This window comes from Rhinopithecus roxellana, chromosome 10 (genome assembly GCF_007565055.1).
Source record: "Rhinopithecus roxellana isolate Shanxi Qingling chromosome 10, ASM756505v1, whole genome shotgun sequence".
NCBI classification, from domain to species: Eukaryota; Metazoa; Chordata; class Mammalia; order Primates; family Cercopithecidae; genus Rhinopithecus; species Rhinopithecus roxellana.
Genome location: NC_044558.1, coordinates 139,764,187 through 139,785,137, shown reverse-complemented (window position 1 = coordinate 139,785,137; position 20,951 = coordinate 139,764,187). Strand labels below are relative to the sequence as shown.

Here is a 20,951-nt window from a genome sequence, read left to right as displayed (position 1 = left end):
AGACTTAATTGTGTCTTCCCAAAATTTATATGTTGAAGCCCTAACCCCCAGTACCTTGGAATACGACTATATTTGCAGACAGGGCCTTTAAAGAGGCCATTAAGTTAAAACAAGTCCAGCCGGGCGCGGTAGAGCACGCCTGTAATCCCAGCACTTTGGAGGCCAAGGCGGGTGGATCACGAGGTCAAGAGATCGAGACCATCTTGGCCAGCATGGTGAAAGCCTGTCTCTACTAAAAATACAAAAATTAGCTGGGCGTGGTGGCGGGCGCCTATAGTCCCAGCTACTCGGGAGGCTGAGGCAGGAGAATCGCTTGAACCATGGAGGCAGAGGTTACAGTGAGCCGAGATCATGCCTCTGCACTCCAGCCTAGCAACAGAGCGATAGTCCATCTAAAAAAAAAAACAAGGCTATTGGGGTGATGGGCCCATAATCCAAATTGACTGACATTCTTTTTTTTTTTTTTTTTTTTTTTTGAGACGGAGTCTTGCTCTGTCGCCCAGGCTGGAGTGCAGTGGCGCAATCTCTGCTCACGGCAAGCTCCGCCTCCCGGGTTCACGCCATTCTCCTCCCTCAGCCTCCCGAGTAGCTGGGACTACAGGCGCCCGCCACCACGCCCGGCTAATTTTTTGTATTTTTAGTAGAGACGGGGTTTCACCGTGTTAGCCAGGATGGTCTCGATCTCCTGACCTCGTAATCCGCCTGCCTCGGCCTCCCAAAGTGCTGGGATTAAAGGCGTGAGCCACCACGCCCAGCCCTGACTGACATCCTTATAAGAAGAGGAAATTCAGATACAGAGACACCATGGACACAACAAGAAGGCAGCCATCTACCAGCCAAGGAAAAAGGCCTCAAAAGAAACCAAACCTGCTGACACTTTGATCTTGGACTTGTAGCCTCCAGAACTGTGAGAAAATAAACTTCTGCTTTTAAGCTACCCAGTCTGTGGCAATTTGTTATGGCAGCCCCAGCAAACTAATACAGAAGTTACAAACTCAGCTGCCAACACATGCAATGAATAAATCAATCCAGACTTTGGTCAAAATGACATCAGAATGTCAGTCATACTTCAGTAAAGTGATTTTTTTAATGCCATCAGATTGTATTCTCCCGACATTTTTATATGAAAAATAAGAATATTTCCAACATCTGCCCAAAAATGGTCGTTTTTCTTAAAATGTACAGCCATTTTAATCAGTGGCAATGGCTAACATTAATCAAACATTTAACATTAAATGATTTGCCTCATTTAAGTCTAACAACTCTATTAGATGGTTACTATTTAATTCTCATTTTATAGGTGAGTTAGCTGAGTTTTAGAAAAATTATGTAACTTGCCCAGATATACTTAGGTAACAAGTAACAGGGATGAATTATAACCCAGTAGTCTTCAACTTTCCCACTTTTGATGCAGATGTAGAAGTAGGAAATATTTCATTGCTTATTTTACACTATAAAGAAAGAGCAGCACATATATGATGATAACTGGCAACCAGGAAAGGCAACTGGGAGCAATAGGAGCTGTGGCTAACTAGATATTAACTGACCCACCTAAAGCAGGCATTATTCAAATCCACTGGGAATACAGGTGAAGGGTTATCAGATTTTCTGATTTTTTTAAGGCAAAACCAGAAATCTGGGCCTTTCAACTAAATCCACCAATTTTTAAACATTGGCAACCAATTCATTTATTTTTAATACTGTATGTGTCAACACACACAGACTAAATGAAATACATCTGCGGCCTCCCAATGTTTTACCTCTCACCTAGATTCAGTATTATAAATGGTACTGGCTTCAACAATTGGCTCTATCAGTGCTTTTTTCCCCACCTGGTGATTTAAAAATCCAATGTCTAGGCTCTTCCCAGGAAGTCGAGTAGCTACAAGAGTTCTAAAGTGGCAAAAATCACAGCTAGCTTGCTCTGAAAATAGGGCTCTACTGGCACTACAAGGCCTTCAGATTTTTTTCTCCACAAACTCCCAAAGCTGATTCAATATCCTAAATTATATTTAGGAGCTAAAGATTTGTGTGCCTGGTCTCAGTGTCATCTTTTAGTTTTAGTTTCTTCTTCCAAATTGGGATTTTTTAGTGTTTTGAATTTATATTTTGAGATGTGGCCTTTCACCAAAAAGGTTTTGTTGTATTTTCAGCTCTTCCCTAATAATCAGCATCAGTTGGGGCTGAGAAGTTAATAATGTTCATTCATACCACATTAACCAAAGCTGATTCCTTATTTAACTTCTAAGTTTTAATTTTTCATTGTGTAAGGCAGCTCTCTCAATTCTTTATTTTGACATTAATATAGTAAAGATATACTTCTCTTAATGTTTTACTTTTTATTTTGAAATAATTTTAGATTTACAGAAGGTTTCCTTAATATTTGCTTCACTTACTTAAATAAAATATTTCTAAGTGTGTCCTTAGAAATGTTAATCTTATGGTACTTAAAACAGCTAAACTTGGCTGGGCGCAGTGGCTCACGCCTGTAATCCCAGCACTTTGGGAGGGCGAGGCGGGCGGATCACCTGAGGTTGGGGGTTCGAGACCAGACTGACTAACATGGAGAAACCCTGTCTCTACTAAAAATATAAAATTAGCCAGGCGTGGTGGCACATGCCTGTAATCCCAGCTACTTGGGAGGCTGAGACAGGAGAATTGCTTGAACCCAGGAGATGGAGGCTGCGGTGAGCCAAGATCACACCATTGCACTCCTGCCCGGGCAACAAGAGCAAAACTCCGTCTCAAAAAAAATAAAAATAGCTAAACTGTTTCTTCCATATAGCTGAAACCCTCTATGTAATGACAAAATATATATATGAAGTTTAAACCACTTCATAATTTGCAGTTAATATGTGGAGTGCTTTTTGTTTTTAAGGGACTAGGTCTCACTATGTTGGTTAGGCTGGAGTGCAGCAGCTACTCACAGGCACAATCACAGTGAACTATAGCCCTCAACCTCCTGGACTCAAGCAGTCTTGCCACCAGGTCTCCCAAGTAACTGGGACTACAGGCACAGGTCACCACACTCGACTTAAAATGCTGTTCTTACATGAACTTAATATCCAAAATCCAAACTTTCTAAAATACTGCAGACTTAACAGTCCTTAGGAAGGAATTTTTTCTTGGTTATAAAACTATAGGTCCAGTGCTTTCTGGATCACTGAAGAGTGAGAGATTCAGATATCTGATAAGGCTATGAACTTGAATAGCACAAGTATCATCCATGAAAATCCCCACTTCTTCCATAAAAGCATGAAAAAGTGGTATGAATCCACACATCCAAGAAGCTAGATGAACTCAAAGCAGGATAAACACAAAGAGATATACACATTGAGATAAATTATAATCAAACTGTTGAAAGACAAAGACAAATGTTAAAAGCAGCAAGAGAGATGAGAGAAGCTATGAGTCATGAACAAGGGATCCTCAATAAGAGTAACAACAGATATAACAGATTTCTCATCAGAAACCATAGGGGCCACAGCGGCTCTGCCTATGGAGTAGTCAGTCTTTTATTCCTTTGCTTTAATAAACTTGTTTTCAAAAGAAAAAAGAGAGAGAGAGAGAGAAACCAACCATAGGAGCCAGAGGCAATAAGATAAAGTGCTGAAAGAAAAACCCTGCCAATCAAAAATTCTAACTCAAAATGGTTAAGATGCCAATAAAACCTGAAGCAACTATAGAGGCAACACAATCCCCATCAAAATCCCAACCGTCTTGTTTACAGAAATGAAGAAGCCAAATCTAAAATTCATATGGGGCCCGCACAGTGGCTCACGCCTATAATCCCAGCATTCTGGGAGGCCAAGGCAGGCGGATCACCTGAGGTTAGGAGTTTGAGACCAACCTGGCCAACATAGTAAAACCCCATCTCTACTAAAAAAACACATATTAGCCAGGCGAGGTGGTGGGCATCTATAATCTCAGCTACATGGGAGCCTGAGGTGGTTGGATCGCTTGAACCCAGGAGGCAGAGGCTGCAAGTGAGCTGAGATTGCGCCACTGGACTCCAGCCTGGGCAGAGAGTAAGACTACCTCTCAAAATAAAATAATATAAAATAAAATTCATATGGAATGGCAAGGGACCCCAAACAATCAAAACAACTTTGAAAAAGGAAAACAATGCTGGGAAAGTTATACTTCTCAAATTTAAAATATACTCCAAAGATACAGTAATCAAAGCAGAAAAGAACTAAGAATCCAGAAATAAACCCATATAATACATCTTTGGCTGGCCAGGCACAGTGGCTCATGCCTGTAATCCCAGCACTTCGGGAGGTTAAGGTGGGTGGATGACCTGAGGTCAGGAGTTCAAGACCAGCCTGGCCAACATGGTAAAACCCCATCTCTACTAAAAAATACACACAAAAAAAACAGCCAGCCATGGTGGCAGGCGCCTGTAGTCCCAGCTACTTAGGAGGCTACTTAGGCTACTTAGGAGGCTGAGGCAGGAGAATCGCTTGGGCCCAGAAGGTAGAGGTTGCAGTGAGCCGAGACTGCGCCTCTGCACTCCAGCCTGGATGACAAAGTGAGACCCTGTCTCAAAAAAAAAAAATCTTTGGTCAACTGATTTTCAACGATACCAAGACTATTTAATGGGGAAAGAACAGTCTCTCCAACAAATGGTACTGGGTCAACTGGAGAAGCATATGCAAAAAAATGAAATGAACCCCTACCTTATACCATACGAAGATGTACTCAAAATGGACCAAAAGCCTAACTATACAAGCCAAAACTATAAAATAATTAGAGAAACATTTAAAAACAAAAAATAAATAAATCTTCATGGCTTTGGATTTGTCAATGCCTTAGATATGACACCAAAATCACAAGCAATAAAAGAAAAAAAAAGGTAAATTTTTAGCCTTAATCAAAAGTAAAACCTTTTATGTACTGAAGAACACTAACAAGGCAGTAAAAAGACAAGGCCGGGTGTGGTGGCTTATGCCTGTAATCTCAGTACTTTGGGAGGCCAAGGCGGGCGGATCACCTGAGGTCACGAGTTCAAGACCAGCCTGGCCAACATGGTAAAACTCCATCTGTACTAAAAATACAAAAATTAGCCAGATGTGGTGGCACGAGCCTGTAATCCCAGTTACTCATGAGGCTGAGGCAGAGGAATCACTTGAATCCAGAAGGCAGAAGTTGCAGTGAGCCAAGATCACACTATTGCACTCCAGCCTGGGCAAAAGAGCAAAACTGTGTCTCAAAAAAAAAAAGAAAAAGAAAAGAAAAAAAGGAAACCTACAGAATGAGAGAAAATATTTGTATATTACATACTGTTAAGTGTCTAGTATCCAGAATATATAAAGAACTCTTGGCCGGGCATGGTAGCTCACGCTTGTAAATCCTAGCACTTTGGGGGGCCGAGGCGGGCAGATCACGAGGTCAGGAGTTCGAGACCAGCCTGGCCAATATGGTGACACCCCCGTCTCAACTAAAACTACAGAAATTAGCCAGGCGTGGTGGTGCACGCCTGTAGTCCCAGCTACTCGGGAGGCTAAGACAGAAGAATCGCTTAAACCCGGGAGGCAGAGGTTGCGGTGAGCTGAGATGGCACCACTGCACTCCAGCCTGGGCAACAGAGCAAGACTCCATCTCAAAAATAAAAAAAAAAGAACTTTTACAATTCAACAATAAGACAACCCCAACAAGCACACAAAAACATGTTCAACACCATTAGTCATTAGGGAAAAATGCAAAGCAAAACTACAATGAAATACCACTTTACACCCATTAGTATGACTGTAATCAAAAACAGATAATAACAAATGTTGACAAAGATACAGAAAAACTGGCCGGGCGCGGTGGCTCAAGCCTGTAATCCCAGCACTTTGGGAGGCCGAGACGGGTGGATCACGAGGTCAGGAAATCGAGACCATCCTGGCTAACACAGTGAAACCCCGTCTCTACTAAAAAAATACAAAAAAAAACTAGCCGGGCGAGGTGGCGGGCGCCTGTAGTCCCAGCTACTCGGGAGGCTGAGGCGGGAGAATGGCGCAAACCTGGGAGGCGGAGTTTGCAGTGAGCTGAGATCCGGCCACTGCACTCCAGTCCGGGCGACAGAGCGAGACTCCGCCTCAAAAAAAAAAAAAAAAAAAAAAAAAAAGAAAAACTGCACCCCTCATACACTGCTGGTCGGAATTTTAAAATGGGGTAGCTGCTGTGGAAAACAGTTTGGTGGTTGCTCAAAAAGTTAAACAAAATTACCTTAGAACACAGCAATTTTACTCCTAGGTATATACCAAAATAACTGATAACAGGTACTCAAATACTTGTACACCAATGTTCACAGCAGCACTATTCACAACAGCCAAAAGGTAGAAACAACCCAACTGCTCATCAATAGATAATTGAATAAACCAAACGTGGTTTATACATATAATAGAATATCACTCAGCCATTAAATGGAAAAGAAAGGAGAGGGAGAGACAGCTCAATAGTAGTTTTCTTTTGTGATGAAATTGTTTTGGACCTAGACAGAGACGTCATTATGAATGCACTAAATGCCACTGAATTATACATTTTATAAAAGGGCTAATTTTGGCCGGGCACGGTGGCTCATACCTATAACCCCAGCACTTTGGGAGGCTGAGGCAGGTGGATCCCCTGAGGTCAGGAGTTTGAGACCAGCCTGACCAACATGGAGAAACCCTGTCTCTACTAAAAATACAAAATTAGCCAGGCGTGGCACATGCCTGTAATCCCAGCTACTTGGGAGGCTGAGGCAAGAGAATCACATGAACCCGGGAGGCAGAGGTTGCAGTGACCCAAGATCGTGCCATTGCACTCCAGCCTGGGCAACTCCGTCTCAAAAAAAAAAAAAAAAAAAGAAAAGAAAAGGGGCTAATTTTATGTTCTGCAAATTTCATCTCCATTTTGTTAAGCTAAAAAAAAAGCAGCAGCTCATAATCTATAAAAAAAAAGGGAAAAACACATTTATCGAAAAACACAAGAAAACAATGCATCAGAAGGAATTAAACTACAGTCAATAAATGCTAAAATGTAGAGAGTAGTGCTCATGGAGAAAAAAGAGAGACATCAAACTATGAAAGAGTTGGCCATAAGAGAAGGAAATGGCATAGGGGTCAAAAATGCTGTTTTTCAAATAAAGAATTGCAGAATGATTTCGCGCTTAAAAAAAAAAAAAAAAAAAAAAAAAAAAAAAAGACAATAAAAGTGTTGGCCGGGCGCGGTGGTTCACGCCTGTAATCCCAGCACTTTGGGAGTCCGAGGTGGGTGGATCACGAGGTCAGGAGATTGAGACCATCCTGGCTACCACGGTGAAACCTGGTCTCTACCAAAAAAATACAAAAAAATTAGCTGGGTGTGGTGTTGGGCGCCTGTAGTCCCAGCTACTTGGGAGGCTGAGGCAGGAGAATGGTGTGAACACGGGAGGTGGAGCTTGCAGTGAGCTGAGATCGCGCCACTGCACCCCAGCCTGGGCGACAGAGCGAGACTCCATCTCAAAAAAATAATAATAATAAAAAAATAAAACTGTTGAGAAGGGCGTGCAGAAACCGGAACCCCAAACGGGGTGTGAAATGGTGCAGTCACAGCCGGGCACGGCAGCTCACACCTGTAATCCCAGCACTTTGGGAAGCTGAGGTGAGTGGATCATTTGAGGTCAGGGATTTGAGACCAGCCTAAGCAACATGACAAAACCCCGTCTCTAACTAAAAGTATAAAAAGTAGCCAGGCAGTAGTGGTGCGCACCTGTAATCCTAGCTACTCGGGACGCTGAAGCAGGAGAACGGCTTGAGCCTGGGAGGTAGAGGCTGAGGTAAGCCAAGATCGCGCCACTATACTGCAGTCTGGGCGAGAGAGTGAGACCCTGACTCAAAAAAAAAAAAAGGTGCAGCCACTATGGAAAACAGTTTGGCAGTTTTTCAGAAAGTTAAACATAAGAATTATCATATGACCCAGCAAGTCTACTTAGGTATATACTCAAGAGAATTAAAAACACACATTCACACAACTTGTAAATGAATGTTCACAGCAGCATTATTCAAAATAGCCAAAAAATAGAAACAACCCAAAAATCCATCAATTGATGAACTGATAAACTGTGCTATATCTATACAATGGAATATTTATTATTCTGCCATGCTACATAATGGATAAACCTACAAAACATTATGTTGAGTGGCTCATGCCTATAATTCCAGCACTTTAAGAGGCGGAGGCAGGCAGCTCACTTGAGGTCAGGAGTTCAAGACCAGCCTGGCCAACATGGCAAAACCCCGTCTCTACTAAAAATACAAAAAAAGTAGCTGGGTGTGGTAGCACACGCCTGTAATCTGGGCTGAGGCAGAAGAATCACTTGAACCCAGGAGGTGGAGGTTGCAGTGAGCTGAGGTCATGCCATTGCACTCCAGCCTGAGCAACAGAGCAAAACTCCATCTCAAAAAAAAAAAAAAAAAAAAAAAAAAAATTATGTTGAGCAACAGATGCCTGGCACAAAAGATCAAATCACATATTATAGGATTCCACTAATGTGAAATATCCCAAATAGGCAAATCCACAGAGACAGAAAGTAGATTAGTGGTTGCCAGTGATTCCTGCTTTTTCCAGTATCATGCATTTTAAAACCCAATGATCAAATTAGGATCTAGGAACCATCTGTATCAGAGTTACCAATGGTCCCTCACCCACGTCGGGCTTATAAAATCAAAACCTGTCAGAAGTTGGGGGAGGACAAAACGAGGGTGACTGCTTAGGGGCAGGAGTTTTCTTTTTCAGGTAATGAAAATATTTTGGAATTACACTATGGTGGTACAATTTTGTGAGCATACTAAACACTGCTGAGTTTTGTATACTTTATAATGGTGAATTTTGTGTTATATGAATACTTCAGTATTTTTAATGTTAAATTTTTTTAAGTTGATTTGGAAATTAGTAATTAAAATCCAAATTATTGGCTGGGCATGGTGGCTCATACCTGTTATCCCAGCACTCTGGGAGGCTGAGGCAGGCAGATCATTTGAGGTCAGGAGTTTGAGACCAGTCTGGCCAACATGGTAAAACCCTGTCTCTAATAAAAATACAAAAATTAGGCCAAGCGCAGTGGCTCACGTCTGTAATCCCAGCACTTTGGGAGGCCAAGGCGGGTGGATCATGAGGTCAGGAGTTCGAGACCAGCCTGACCAACATGGTGAAACCCAGTCTCTACTAAAAGCACAAAAATTAGCCAGGCGTGGTGGCGTGTGCCTGTAATCCCAGCTACTCAGGAGGCTGAGGCAGGAGAATCACTTGAACCCCAGTAAGCGGAGGCTGTAGTGAACAGAGATCACGCCACTACACTCCAGCCTGGGCAACAGAGCGAGACGCCGTCTCAAGAAACAAAGAAAAAAAAATAGCCAGGCATGGTGGTGGGCACCTGTAATCCCAGCTACTCAGGAGGCTGAGGCAGGAGAATCGCTTGAACCCAGGAGGCGGAGGCTGCAGTGAGCCAAGATCGCGCCACTGCACTCCAGCCTGGGCAACAAGCGGAACTCCATCTCTAAAAAAATAAATAATAGCCGGCGCGGTGGCTCACGCCTGTAATCCCAGCACTTTGGGAGGTCGAGACGGGCAGATCACGAGGTCAGGAGATCGAGACCAGCCTGGCTAACACGGTGAAACCCCGTCTCTACTAAAATACAAAAAATTAGCCAGGCATGGTGGCGGGCGCCTGTAGTTCCAGCTACTTGGAGGCTGAGGCAGGAGAATGGCGTGAACCTGGGAGGCGGAGCTTGCAGTGAGCTGAGATCTCGCCACTGCACTCCAGCATGGGAGACAGAGCGAGACTCCGCCTCAAAATAAAATAAAATAAAATAAAATAAATAATAAAATAAAATAAAATCCAAATTATTTTTAGGCTGGGTGCAGTGGCTCACACCTATATTCCCAGCACTTTGGGAGGCCAAGGCAAGAGGATCATTTGAGCCCAGGAGTTTGAAACCAGCCTTGGTAACATAGTAAGGCAGCGATTTTAAATTTTTTTTTAAAAATTAGCCAGGCATATTGGTGCGTGCCTGTAATCCCAGCTACTCAGGAGGCTGAGGCGAGAGGACTGCTTGAACCCAGGAATTCGAGGTTACAGTGAGCTATGGATTATGCCAGTGCACTCTAGCATGGGTGAAAGAGCCAGACCCTCAAAAAATAAAAATCCAAATTGTTTTTCCTTTTACATTTGTCTGAATTACTGAAGATGGAATGCTGAAATCACTGAAATAAAAGAAAAAGAGTAAAGTACATTACTAGGAACACTAAGCCAGAGTCTCAGGTTAACGTCATCTGTATTCAGATACCTATATTGAGTGGTAGTTTAGATTACATACCTGGATGGCTCCCCTTTCCAATTCTTAATTTAAGAAATAGGATTAAATTTCCCAAGTTGAGTCACAAAAGTTGTTTTAAGTCTTATCTCCTCTACCTGCAAAGTACACCATGGTCTAAAAGTATCATCAGACTTCTCTCTCTCCCCACTATGTCTGTTCATTTCACAGATGGTCCCTACTAGCAAAAAAGAAAAACAATTTATTTAGCTAACACATAAAACATGTGAATGATTGATAGCTGTAAACATGAGTCCCTCACCTCCACTCCTCCAAGTCCCTAGCCCCCAAATGCGTGTTACTTGGGCATTTCATAAAAACAAAGTTTAAAACATTTAGAAGTCAGCAATGTTTGCCTGGGAAGTGATATATCAGAGCAAGAATGCCACCAAAGTCAGCATGGTACCGGATGGTAGTATGCCATAGATTCAACTTCCCCTAATTTTCCTGCTTTTTCCAGTATCATGCATTTTAAAATCCAATGATTCACTATGTTTTTCAAATTAGGATCTAGGAACCATCTGTATCAGAATCACCTATGGTCCCTCACCCACCTCAGGCTTATTAAATCAAAATCTCTGGGGATAGGATCCAGGAAACTTATTTTCAAAGTGATTCTTTGGCCAGGCGCGGTGGCTCACACCTGTAATCCCAGCACTTTGGGAGGCTGAGGCAGGTGGATCACCTGAGGTCGGGAGTTTGAGACCAGCCTGACCAACACGGAGAAACTCCATCTCTACTAAAAATACAAAATTAGCCGGGCGTGGTGGCGCATGCCTGTAATCCCAGCTACGCGAGAGACTGAGGCAGGAGTATCGCTTGCGGCTGGGAGGCAGAGGTTGCAGTGAGCCGAGATCATGCCATTGCACTCCAGCCCGGGCAACAAGAGCAAAACTCCATCTCAAAAAAAAAAAAAAAAAAAAAAAACCAAACTCAAACCCAAAGTGATTCTCAATACACACTCGAGTCTGAGAATCACCGTTCCAAAAAGTTTAACAAGATAGAAACTGAAGCCATTTAAGGTATGGATAATATGTAGGATAGACACTACACTTGTAGTTGTTTTTTTAATTTTTTTAAGACACAGGGTCTCATCTGTTGCCCAGGCTGGAATGCCATTGCAGAATCATAGCTCACTGCAGCCTAAAACTCCTGGACTCAGGCAGTATTCCCAAGTAGCTGGGACTACTGGCACACGCCACACACCATAGTACCTGGCAAATTTAAACCTGTATTCTGAAGACATGATTACTGCCAATAGGTTTACTAGGCAGAACTAAGTACAAAACACTTATATGTCTGGAATTCACTCACTACAACTACTCCATTAAATATAAATGTGAGGTATATATATGTTACATAATAGCAAACAGTAAAAATGGCAGACATCACAAAGTAATGGTGTACTAGTATCCAAACCAAGAAGATATTCTTGTTTCCCCAACACACTACAAAAAAGGCGGTGGGGGGGGCACAGTGGTGTGGGGAGAAAATAGTTTCTATTCTCTCTCTCTCTCTCTCTGCTGGGGTGCAGTGATATGCACTCCTGCACACACCTCAGCCGCAACCTCCCAGGCTCAGGTGATCCTCCCACCTCAGCCAGCTGAGTTGCTGGGACTACAGGTTCACACCACCACACCCAGCTAATTTTTGTATTTTTTGTAGAGATGGAGCTTCCCCACATTGCCCAGACTGGTCTTGAACTCCTGGACTCAAGTGATCTGCCTACCTTGGATAATTTCTATTCTGTATTTCTTCTGTACTTGAGTAAAAGACTGATTATCAGTTAATAAGAACGTAAATGGAGATAACCCTCATTAAACCAAGCAGAAAAACTGACCTCTTGAGAAATGTCAAACATCAACATGCAGATACAGCATATCAGTATCAGCATATCAGTCAGTTCTAGGATGGTTTCTGCACGTTAATGGCTTTCAGAAGGATGGGATCTTTACTTTTCTCTCCTGCCACTCTGTATTTTGCCAACAGGTTTACCGACCGAAATAAACTCTATTTTGTGTAAAAAGAAAAAAGTATTGATTTTAAACTATGCTGACACACTATATCCCTAATTCTTTTACTTCTTCATTCTTAAAAAGCACTGAGAATCTCTTTTAAAAGTATATGGAAAGTTTGTAGTGTGCAGCTAGGAGACACTTCTGAATCACTTACTATCAAAGACTCAATTTATATTATCTCTAATTCTTTTTACAAAAACTGGTTTTTGATGATAAAAGTACCAGTGTTTTAAAACCTTATGTGGTTAGAGTGAGCAATATTTATTCAAAATATTTACAGAGCACTTACTACATGTCCCTGACTGAACAAAATTATGTTCAATAAAAAATATTCCTTGTAATTTATGTTTGATGCTTCTGAGTCTCCAAACATTACAAATTTTAAGTGTTACAAACACTAGAATATGTAGGCAAGATTGAGCAGAATCTTTCCCAATCCTATCGCAGACCAAGGAAATGTGTTTCTAAAACAATTTCTATTGCTTCAACTATTTAAAAGCCAAGCAAACAGGCCGGGTGCGGTGGCTCACGCCTGTAATCCCAGCACTTTGGGAGGCTGAGACGGGCGGATCACAAGGTCAGGAGATCGAGAACATCCTGGCTAACATGGTGAAACCCCGTCTCTACTAAAAATACAAAAAATTAGCTGGGCGTGGTGGCGGACGCCTGTAGCCCCAGCTACTCGGGAGACTGAGGCAGGAGAATAGCGTGAACCCAGGAGGTAGAGCTTGCAGTGAGCCTAGATCGCGCCACTGCACTCCAGCCTGGGCGAAGACTCCTTCTCAAAAAGAAAAACAAACAAAAGCCAAGCAAACAAACGAGTACGGGATGTCTATAGTTTCCGGTGTCTGGATAGCCACTAATACTTTGAACACTAAGTTCCTTCTCATAATATTTATACCCTATACTATGTACCTCATGGAAAATGATGGGGAAACCGTCACCTTCTCAATAGAAAACATACTATTAAGAAATGAAGGCACTTAAAATCAGTATACTAATTTCTAAAATCCGTTTCTCTGAACTCTAATCGAAGTCCTATGATTCCTAGGTCAATAAAAGCAGCAGGCAGAGAAAAGGAAACTTACACTCCTCTGTCACTCTAGAAATAACATTTATTTCCTCAACATTTCTGCATTAAAAAAAAAAAAAAGAGTTAGCTATGAGAAGACCGGAGAAACTGATGCCCAATTTAGGTAACGATCACAAAACTGTGGAAGACAAAAACCACAGCCTACGCAGAAAAATCGGATATTCCTTCCCAACACCCGCAGAACTCTAGATACACGTTTTGTTTTGTTTTGTTTTGTTTTTTAAATGCTTATTCGGCGTTCTCGAGACCTGGTGGGATTACACTGCAGGAAAACACTGGCGCTCACGCACGGTAGCGTCTCCCAGCCTCAACAGCGCGATTCCAAAACTAACTCCGCAGTCCCTGGGCAAGGCAAGGAGAATAAAATACCCGTCGAACGAAAGCCAACCGAGATGGGAACAGCCAACCCACCGAGCCCAGCGCGGCCCCGAGTGCCCCGCGCGTCCCCCAGGTGCCCTTGGAGGCAGCGGTAAGCGGACGAGGCCGCGCCCGGTCCCAGCGGACTTCAGTTCCGCCCGCCGGCCCATCCTTCCCTCTCCTGCCCCCGGGACCCGCCGGGCCATCCAGGCCCGCCGCGCCGGCTCCGCCCCTGGCCGGGCCCCGGATTCTCCGCCTCGATGCAACGCTGCCGCGGGCGGGCGGTGCGGTAGAGCCCGGAGAGCCCTGGGGCCCCCAGCAAGGCCCTCCTCCCACAGGCCGCAAAGGCTGGCGTGGGAGTGGGCACTGCCGCAGCACCGACCAGGCCTGCGGCCAGGGTCTGTCCCGAGCGAACGCCGCCTGCTGCTCTCACCTGCGTTCCCACTACGACGATTTGAGGCAGCTGGATGATGTCGGCGCCCACCGTGTTGAAGACGTCCTGGAGCTTGTTAATGACAGGAATTAGCGCCTCCATGACTCTGAAAACACGGGGCCCCAGTGCCCGCCGGCCGCGGCAATGAATGGGGCCGGGGCCCAGAGTTCGCCTCCTTCCTCCTCTCCTCCTCCCTCTCCTCGGAAGCCGGCACCCATTGGACCGGGCCCGCCAGCTACCTGCCCCTTCCCGGCAGGCCATGCGCTGCGAGGGAGGCGAAGAGGAGCAAGGCCTTCTGGGAGTTGTAGTTCTGGCGCGGAGGAACGCTAGTGCCCACGGCTTCCAGGAGGCTGCGCGGGCACCGGCAGGCCCTTGCCTGGGGCTGGGATGCTGCGCGGGCTCTGGTCAAAGGCTAGGAGCGGGCGGGGAGCGCAGGAGGAAAACCATACTTTTTTTTTTTTTGAGACGGAGTCTCGCTCTGTCTCCCAGGCTGGAGTGCAGTGGCCAGATCTCAGCTCACTGCAAGCTCTGCCTCCCGGGTTCACGCCATTCTCCTGCCTCAGCCTCCCGAGTAGCTGGGACTACAGGCGCCGCCACCTCGCCCGGCTAGTTTTTTGTATTTTTAGTAGAGACGGGGTTTCACCATGTTAGCCAGGATGGTCTCCATCTCCTGACCTTGTGATCCACCCGTCTCGGCCTCCCAAAGTGCTGGGATTACAGGCTTGAGCCACCGCGCCCGGCCGGAAAACCATACATTTATGCCTGTCCTCAAGGCACGATGGATGTGACAGTGCCGGGTGTGAATATGTGTTAAGCACAATGATGTGTCTCAATTATCCAATGTCACTTCCTTATGAAGACACTTTCTCTGGAAGAACGGGTTGGAAAAGGCTTAAAGAACAGCTTATGGCCGCAGACAACCAAACTGGGTGCAAAAAAATCTGTACGCTGATACTAGAATGTGTGGAGTGTTATTTTGCAAAAATACAAAAACCAGCCCAGGTTAGAATACGCGGGTTCTCCAGGGGTTTCGTAAAAAAAAAAAAAAAAAAAACAGGCCGGGAGCGGTGGCTCACGCCTGTAATCCCAGCACTTTGGGAGGCCGAGGCGGGTGGATCATGAGGTCAGGAGATCGGGACCGCGGTGAAACCCCCTCTCTACTAAAAATACAAAAAATTAGCCGGGCGTGGTGGCGGGCACCTGTAATCCCAGCTACTCGGGAGGCTGAGGCAGGAAAATGGCACGAACCCGGGAGGCAGAGCTTGCAGTGAGCCGAGATCGCGCCACTGCACTCCAGCCTAGGCGACAGAGCGAGACTCCGTCTCAAAAACAAACAAACAAACAAAACGCGTGTTCAGGACGGAGCGCGGTGTAATCCCAGCACTTTAAGAAGCGGAAGCAGGAGGATCGCTTAAGCCAGGAGTTCGAGACCAGCCTGGTCAACAGAGTGAGACTTCATCTCTACAAAAAGAAAAAAAAAAAAAAAAAAAGTAGGAGTCCGAGCAGCGTGGGGGAGGTGTTCATGAAAAAAAAATACTAAGAGTATTGGAGTTTTACAGGGGAAGCTAGGCATTTATTATCGATATTATGTATAAACCTTTATTTGCTGTGGCCTGATTCCTGGCAAAGTAGACATCTGATAACTGCCTTACTCGCTCTTTGCTCATACTGTTCTTTTTTTTTTTTTTTTTTTTTTTTTTGAGACACATTCTGACTCTGTCGCCCAGGCTGGAGTGCAGTGGCGCAATCTCAGCTCACTGTAGCCTCCTCCTCCTGGGTTGAAGCGATTCTCCTGCCTCAGCCTCCTGAGTAGCTGGTATTACAGGCACCCGCCACCACGCTGGGAAAATTTTTGTATTTTTAGTAGAGATGGGTGGGGGGCGGGGTTTCACCATGTTAGCTCCAGGCTGGTCTCGAACTCCTGACCTCAAGAGATCCGCCCGTCTTGGCCTCCCAGAGTCCTGGGATCGCAGGCCTGAGCCACCATGCCCAGCCCATGCTGTTATATTTATAAATGTTGTTTTTCTTTTTAGACAGATAGTATCCCTCCCTCCTCTACTCCAAACCTCCAAAGATTTCCTATCTCAAAGTAAAAGGGTGACATTTGAGTAAAGAATTAAAACAGGTGAGGAAAGGCCGGGCGCAGTGGCTCATGCCTGTAATCCCAGCACTTAGGGAGGCCGAGGCAGGTGGATCACTTGAGATCAGGAGTTCAAGACCAACCTGGCCAATATGGTGAAACCCCATCTCTATAAAAATACAAAAATTAGCCAGGTGTGGGGGCACATGCCTGTAATCCCAGCTACTCAGGAGGCTGAAGCAGGAGAATCGCTTGAGCCCACGAGGCAGAGGTTGCAGTGAGCCGAGATCCTGCCATTGCACTCCAGCCTGGGCAACAAAGCAAGACTCCATCTCAAAATAAATAAATAAATAAATAAATAAAGCAGATGAGGAGAAAGCCCCCCGCCCCACCTACTTTATTTTTCTCCATTGCACTTATCTCCTTCTAACATACTGCATATTGAACTTGTGTACTACCTTTATCCCCTTGCTAGATTATCAGCTCCTAGAAGACAGGGATTTTTGACTCTTTAAATCATGATGCATCCCAGTCCTTAGAAAGTGACAAACAAGACAGTCATCATCTCAGTCTCCTGAGTTTGCAGTCTAACACAGGAGACAGGTGATGACACCATTATAACTGGGTAAGGTACTATGACTGGTTGTGTTATGGAAAGCATAAGAAGAGGCCAGATGCAGTGGCTCACGCCTGTGATCCCAGCACTTTGGGAGGCTGGGATGGGCAGATCACTTGAGGTCAGGAGTTCAAGGTTAGTCTGGGCAACATGGCAAAACCCAGTCTCTACAAAAAATACAAAAAAAATTCGCCTGCCTGTCATGGTGGTGCATGCCTGTGGTCCCAACTACTTTGGAGGCTGCGGTAGGAGGATCACTTAAGCCTGGGAGGTGGGGACTGCAGTGAACTGTGATCATGCCACTGCACTCCAGCCTAGGTGACAGAGTGAGGCCCTGTCTCAAAAAAAAAGAAAGAAAGAGAGAGAGAGAGAGAGAGAGAGAGAGAGAGAGAGAGAGAGAGAGAGAGAGAGAGAGAAAGAAGGAAAGAAGGAAAGAAAGAAAAGAAAGAAAGAAAGAAAGAAAGAAAGAAAGAAAGAAAGAAAGAAAGAAAGAAAGAAAGAAAGAAAGAGAAAAGAAAAAAAAGGAAACATAAGAAGAGCACTTTTTCCATTCAGAGCAGGAGGATAGAGGTTCGAGAAAGACTTCCTAGAGGTTACTAAATGTAATCTCCATGAGGACAAGGACCACCAGCAGTAGTGGAAGTTGTGCACTACGCAACTCCAGTGGGTGCTATTCACCTGCTTAGCTGTACACAATTGCTGCGGGGAACATGCGTGATTTGTTCAGCAGGACAAATGGCAGGTGCCTAATAAATATTTGTGAACAAACGGATGAAATAAGCTAAGACCTAAAGATCCAATAGTGGTGTTTTGGCATCTTGACAGATTTTGTAAATATCTTCTGTTTGATTGTTTTCAAAAAAAAAAATTGCAGAGATAAAATAAGACAAAAATTTCAGAACTCCAAAAAACAGTTTTATTCCAAGTCTCTTGACTTTCTACCAAATATAATACTGCATAATAGTCAGATATTACCCACTTTGCTTCTCACCCCTCTGTTGATGGAGCTTTCGTTTTCTTCTAAAGAAAAGAGAAGGCGGGGTGCAGTGGCTCATGCCTGTAATCCCAGCACTTTGGGAGGCCAAAGTGGGCGGATCACCTGAGGTTGGGAGTTTGAGACCAGCCTGACCAACATGGAGAAACCCCGTCTCTACTAAAAATACAAAAATTAGTCAGGCGTGGTGGTGCATGCCTGTAATCCCAGCTACTCAGGAGGCTGAGGCAGGAGAATTGCTTGAACCCAGGAGGCAGAGGTTGCAGTGAGCCAAGATCATGCCATTGCACTCCAGCCTGGGCAACAAGAGCGAGACTCCGTCTCAAACAAAAAAAAAAAAAAAAAATGAAAAAGGAAAGAGAAAATTGTGAGCAGTCTCTACTCTTCCTAACAAGAAAAGACAGACAAAAAAATACGAAGCAGGCTCATGGTAAAGCTTCATGGGCATACTCAGTAACTGCTTTAAAGGACTGAGGTGTCCTGGAGCAAAACTGATAGAACTACAACTGTTTTTCCTTTATATGTGGCAACAATGGATGCAGTCTTTTCCTATTTGCTAATGACAAAATCAGAAAAGCAAACTTACATATATTCCAGAAAGTAAAATATAATGGATGCTGCATGCCATTATATGTTTTCATTTAAATTATAAATTACCTCTTGGGATGGAACATCCAGAGTCTTTTATTAACATGCATCTTTTTCTAGAAGGGAAAATGATCATGTGACCAGTGCTCAAAAGTCTTCCTATCACTAATACCACCAATCAGTCTTAAGTAGGATTGTCCAGTAGCTGTCTAGACTCTAGAACATTGAGTTAATCTGGCACAGAGGAAAAGAAACAGGAAATGATAAAGACTTGAAAGTGGCTCCAATTTGGTAACTTAAAAAAAACATAAGGTAGGATACACTGTGCACAGTGTGTTTCACCAGAAGGAAAAGAAAAACCGATCTGGGGCCAGGCGTGGTGGCTCACTCCTGTAATCCCAGCACTTTGGGAGGCCAAGGTGGGTGGATCACTTGAGGTCAGGAGTTCAAGACCAGCCTGGCCAACATAGCGAAACCCCATCTCTACTAAAAATATAAAAATTAGCCGGGCGTGGTGGCGTGTGTTCTGTAGTCCCAGCTACTCGGAAGGCCGAGGCAGGAGAATCGCTTGAACCTGGGAGGCAGAGGTTGCAGTGAGCCAAGATTGAACCACTGCAGTCTGGGCAACAAGAGCAAAACTCTAACTAAAAAAAAAAAAAAGAAGAAGAAGAAAACAAAACCAATGTGAGTTCTCACGTTTTACGTTCAGAACCAATAAATGGCTAAATGGATTTCCCACAAAAAAGAATCTTTGCTCATCTAGGAATAATGTGTTCTTCAGTGGCTTCCTGTGGAAATCACATTAAACCATTATCGGACATTGTCTCAAAAGGCCTTTAAAAAAACCTCTTTTCGGCCGGGTGCGGTGCCTCATGCCTGTAATCCCAGCACTTTGGGAGGCCAAGGCGGGCAAATCACAAGATCAGGAGATCAACACCATCCTGGCTAATACAGTGAAACCTCGTCTCTACCAAAAATAGAAAAAATTAGCCGGGCAGGTGGCATGCGCCTGTAATCCCTGCTACTTGGGAGGCTGAGGGAGGAGAATTGCTTGAACCCAGGTGGCAGAGGTTGCAGCAAGCCAAGATCACGCCACTGCACTACAGCCTGGGTGACAGAATGAAACTCCATCTCAAAAAAAAACAAAACAAAACAAAAAACACCTCTTCTCCTTCAACCATCCCTCTCTCATCATAGCTTTATGATTTAGGCAGGATAATTTAATTGCAAGTGACAGAAATTTAACTCTGAACTAACTTGCCTCAAAAATGACTGGAATGGCTGGGCGCAGTGGCTCTGGCCTGTAATCCCAGCACTTTGGGAGGCCGAGATGGGCGGATCAGTTGAGGTCAGGAGTTCAAGACCAGCCTGGCCAACATCGTGAAACCTCGTCTCTACTAAAAACACAAAAATTAGCTGGAGGGGGTGGTGAGTGCCTGTAATCCCAGCTACTTGGGAGGCTGAGGCAGGAGAATTGCTTGAACCTGGGAGGCAGAGGTTGCATGAGCCAAAATCATGTCACCGCACGCCAGCCTGGGTGACACAGCAACACTCCATCTCAAAAAAAAAAAAAAAAATGACTGAAACTAGGGGCTCAGGCAGAATCAGAGCTCTACATCTTATCACTACATCATCTATTTCATTCTCTCACGCAGTTCATTCCTGTGGAATGAGGTGAGTGTGCTGTGGTGGAGGCCTCAGGGGATCTCATTCCGCAAGCTGCCTCACAGCATATGGCCAGAGAGAACTGGGGAGGAGCCGAGACCTGGGACCCTGGTTTCTGCCTTGCTTCTCTAGGATATTAGTTCCCTATTGCTGCCTTAACAAATTACCACAAATTTAATGGCTTAAAACAACAAAAACGTGGCCGGGCGCGGTGACTCATGCCTGTAATCCCAGCACTTTGGGAGGCCGAGGCGGGCACATCACGAGGTCAGGAGATCGAGACCATCCTGGCTAACACAGTGAAACCCCATCTCTAGTAAAAATACAAAAAATTAGCCCGGCGAGGTGGCGGGCACCTGTAGTCCCAGCTACTCGGGAGGCTGAGGCAGGAGAATGGCGTGAACCCGGGAGGCAGAGCTTGCAGTGAGCCAAGATCACACCACTGTACTCCAGCCTGGGTGACAGAGTAAGACTCCATCTCAAAAAAAAAAAAAAAAGTATTGTTTTACAGTTCTATAGTTCAGTAGTCTTGCACAGGTCTCACTGGACTAAAATCAAGGTGTCACCAGGGCTGCAAACCCTCCTAAAGCCTCTAGCAGGGAATCCACCTCCTTGCCTTTTCTAAGGGCCCCTTGCGTTCCTTGCTGGTGACCTCCTTCTCTTCAAAGCCAGCAACGTCGCATCTCTTTGTTTTTTTGTTTTTTGTTTTTTTTGAAACGGAGTCTCACTCTGTTGCCCAGACCGGGGTGCGTTATCTCGGCTCACTGCAAGCTCCGCCTCCCGGG

At 44.7% G+C, this 20,951-nt stretch overlaps 1 protein-coding gene across 5 annotated transcripts in view; it reads right to left on the bottom strand.

Moving 5' to 3' along the window:
* The window catches only part of DNM1L (dynamin 1 like), a 67,559-nt gene extending 53,070 nt beyond the window's left edge, over nt 1-14,489 (bottom strand). For 3 of the 5 annotated variants that reach the window (XM_010370983.2, XM_010370984.2, XM_010370986.2), the window contains exon 1: nt 14,224-14,483. In XM_010370983.2, coding sequence (XP_010369285.1) covers nt 14,224-14,325 — 102 coding nt within the window. In that variant the 5' untranslated portion in view covers nt 14,326-14,483. Of the gene's footprint in view, nt 1-14,223 lie in introns of all 5 variants that reach the window. The other 2 variants (XM_010370980.2, XM_030938416.1) reach the window with 2 other exon arrangements.
* Nucleotides 14,490-20,951: the final 6,462 nt, after the last annotated feature.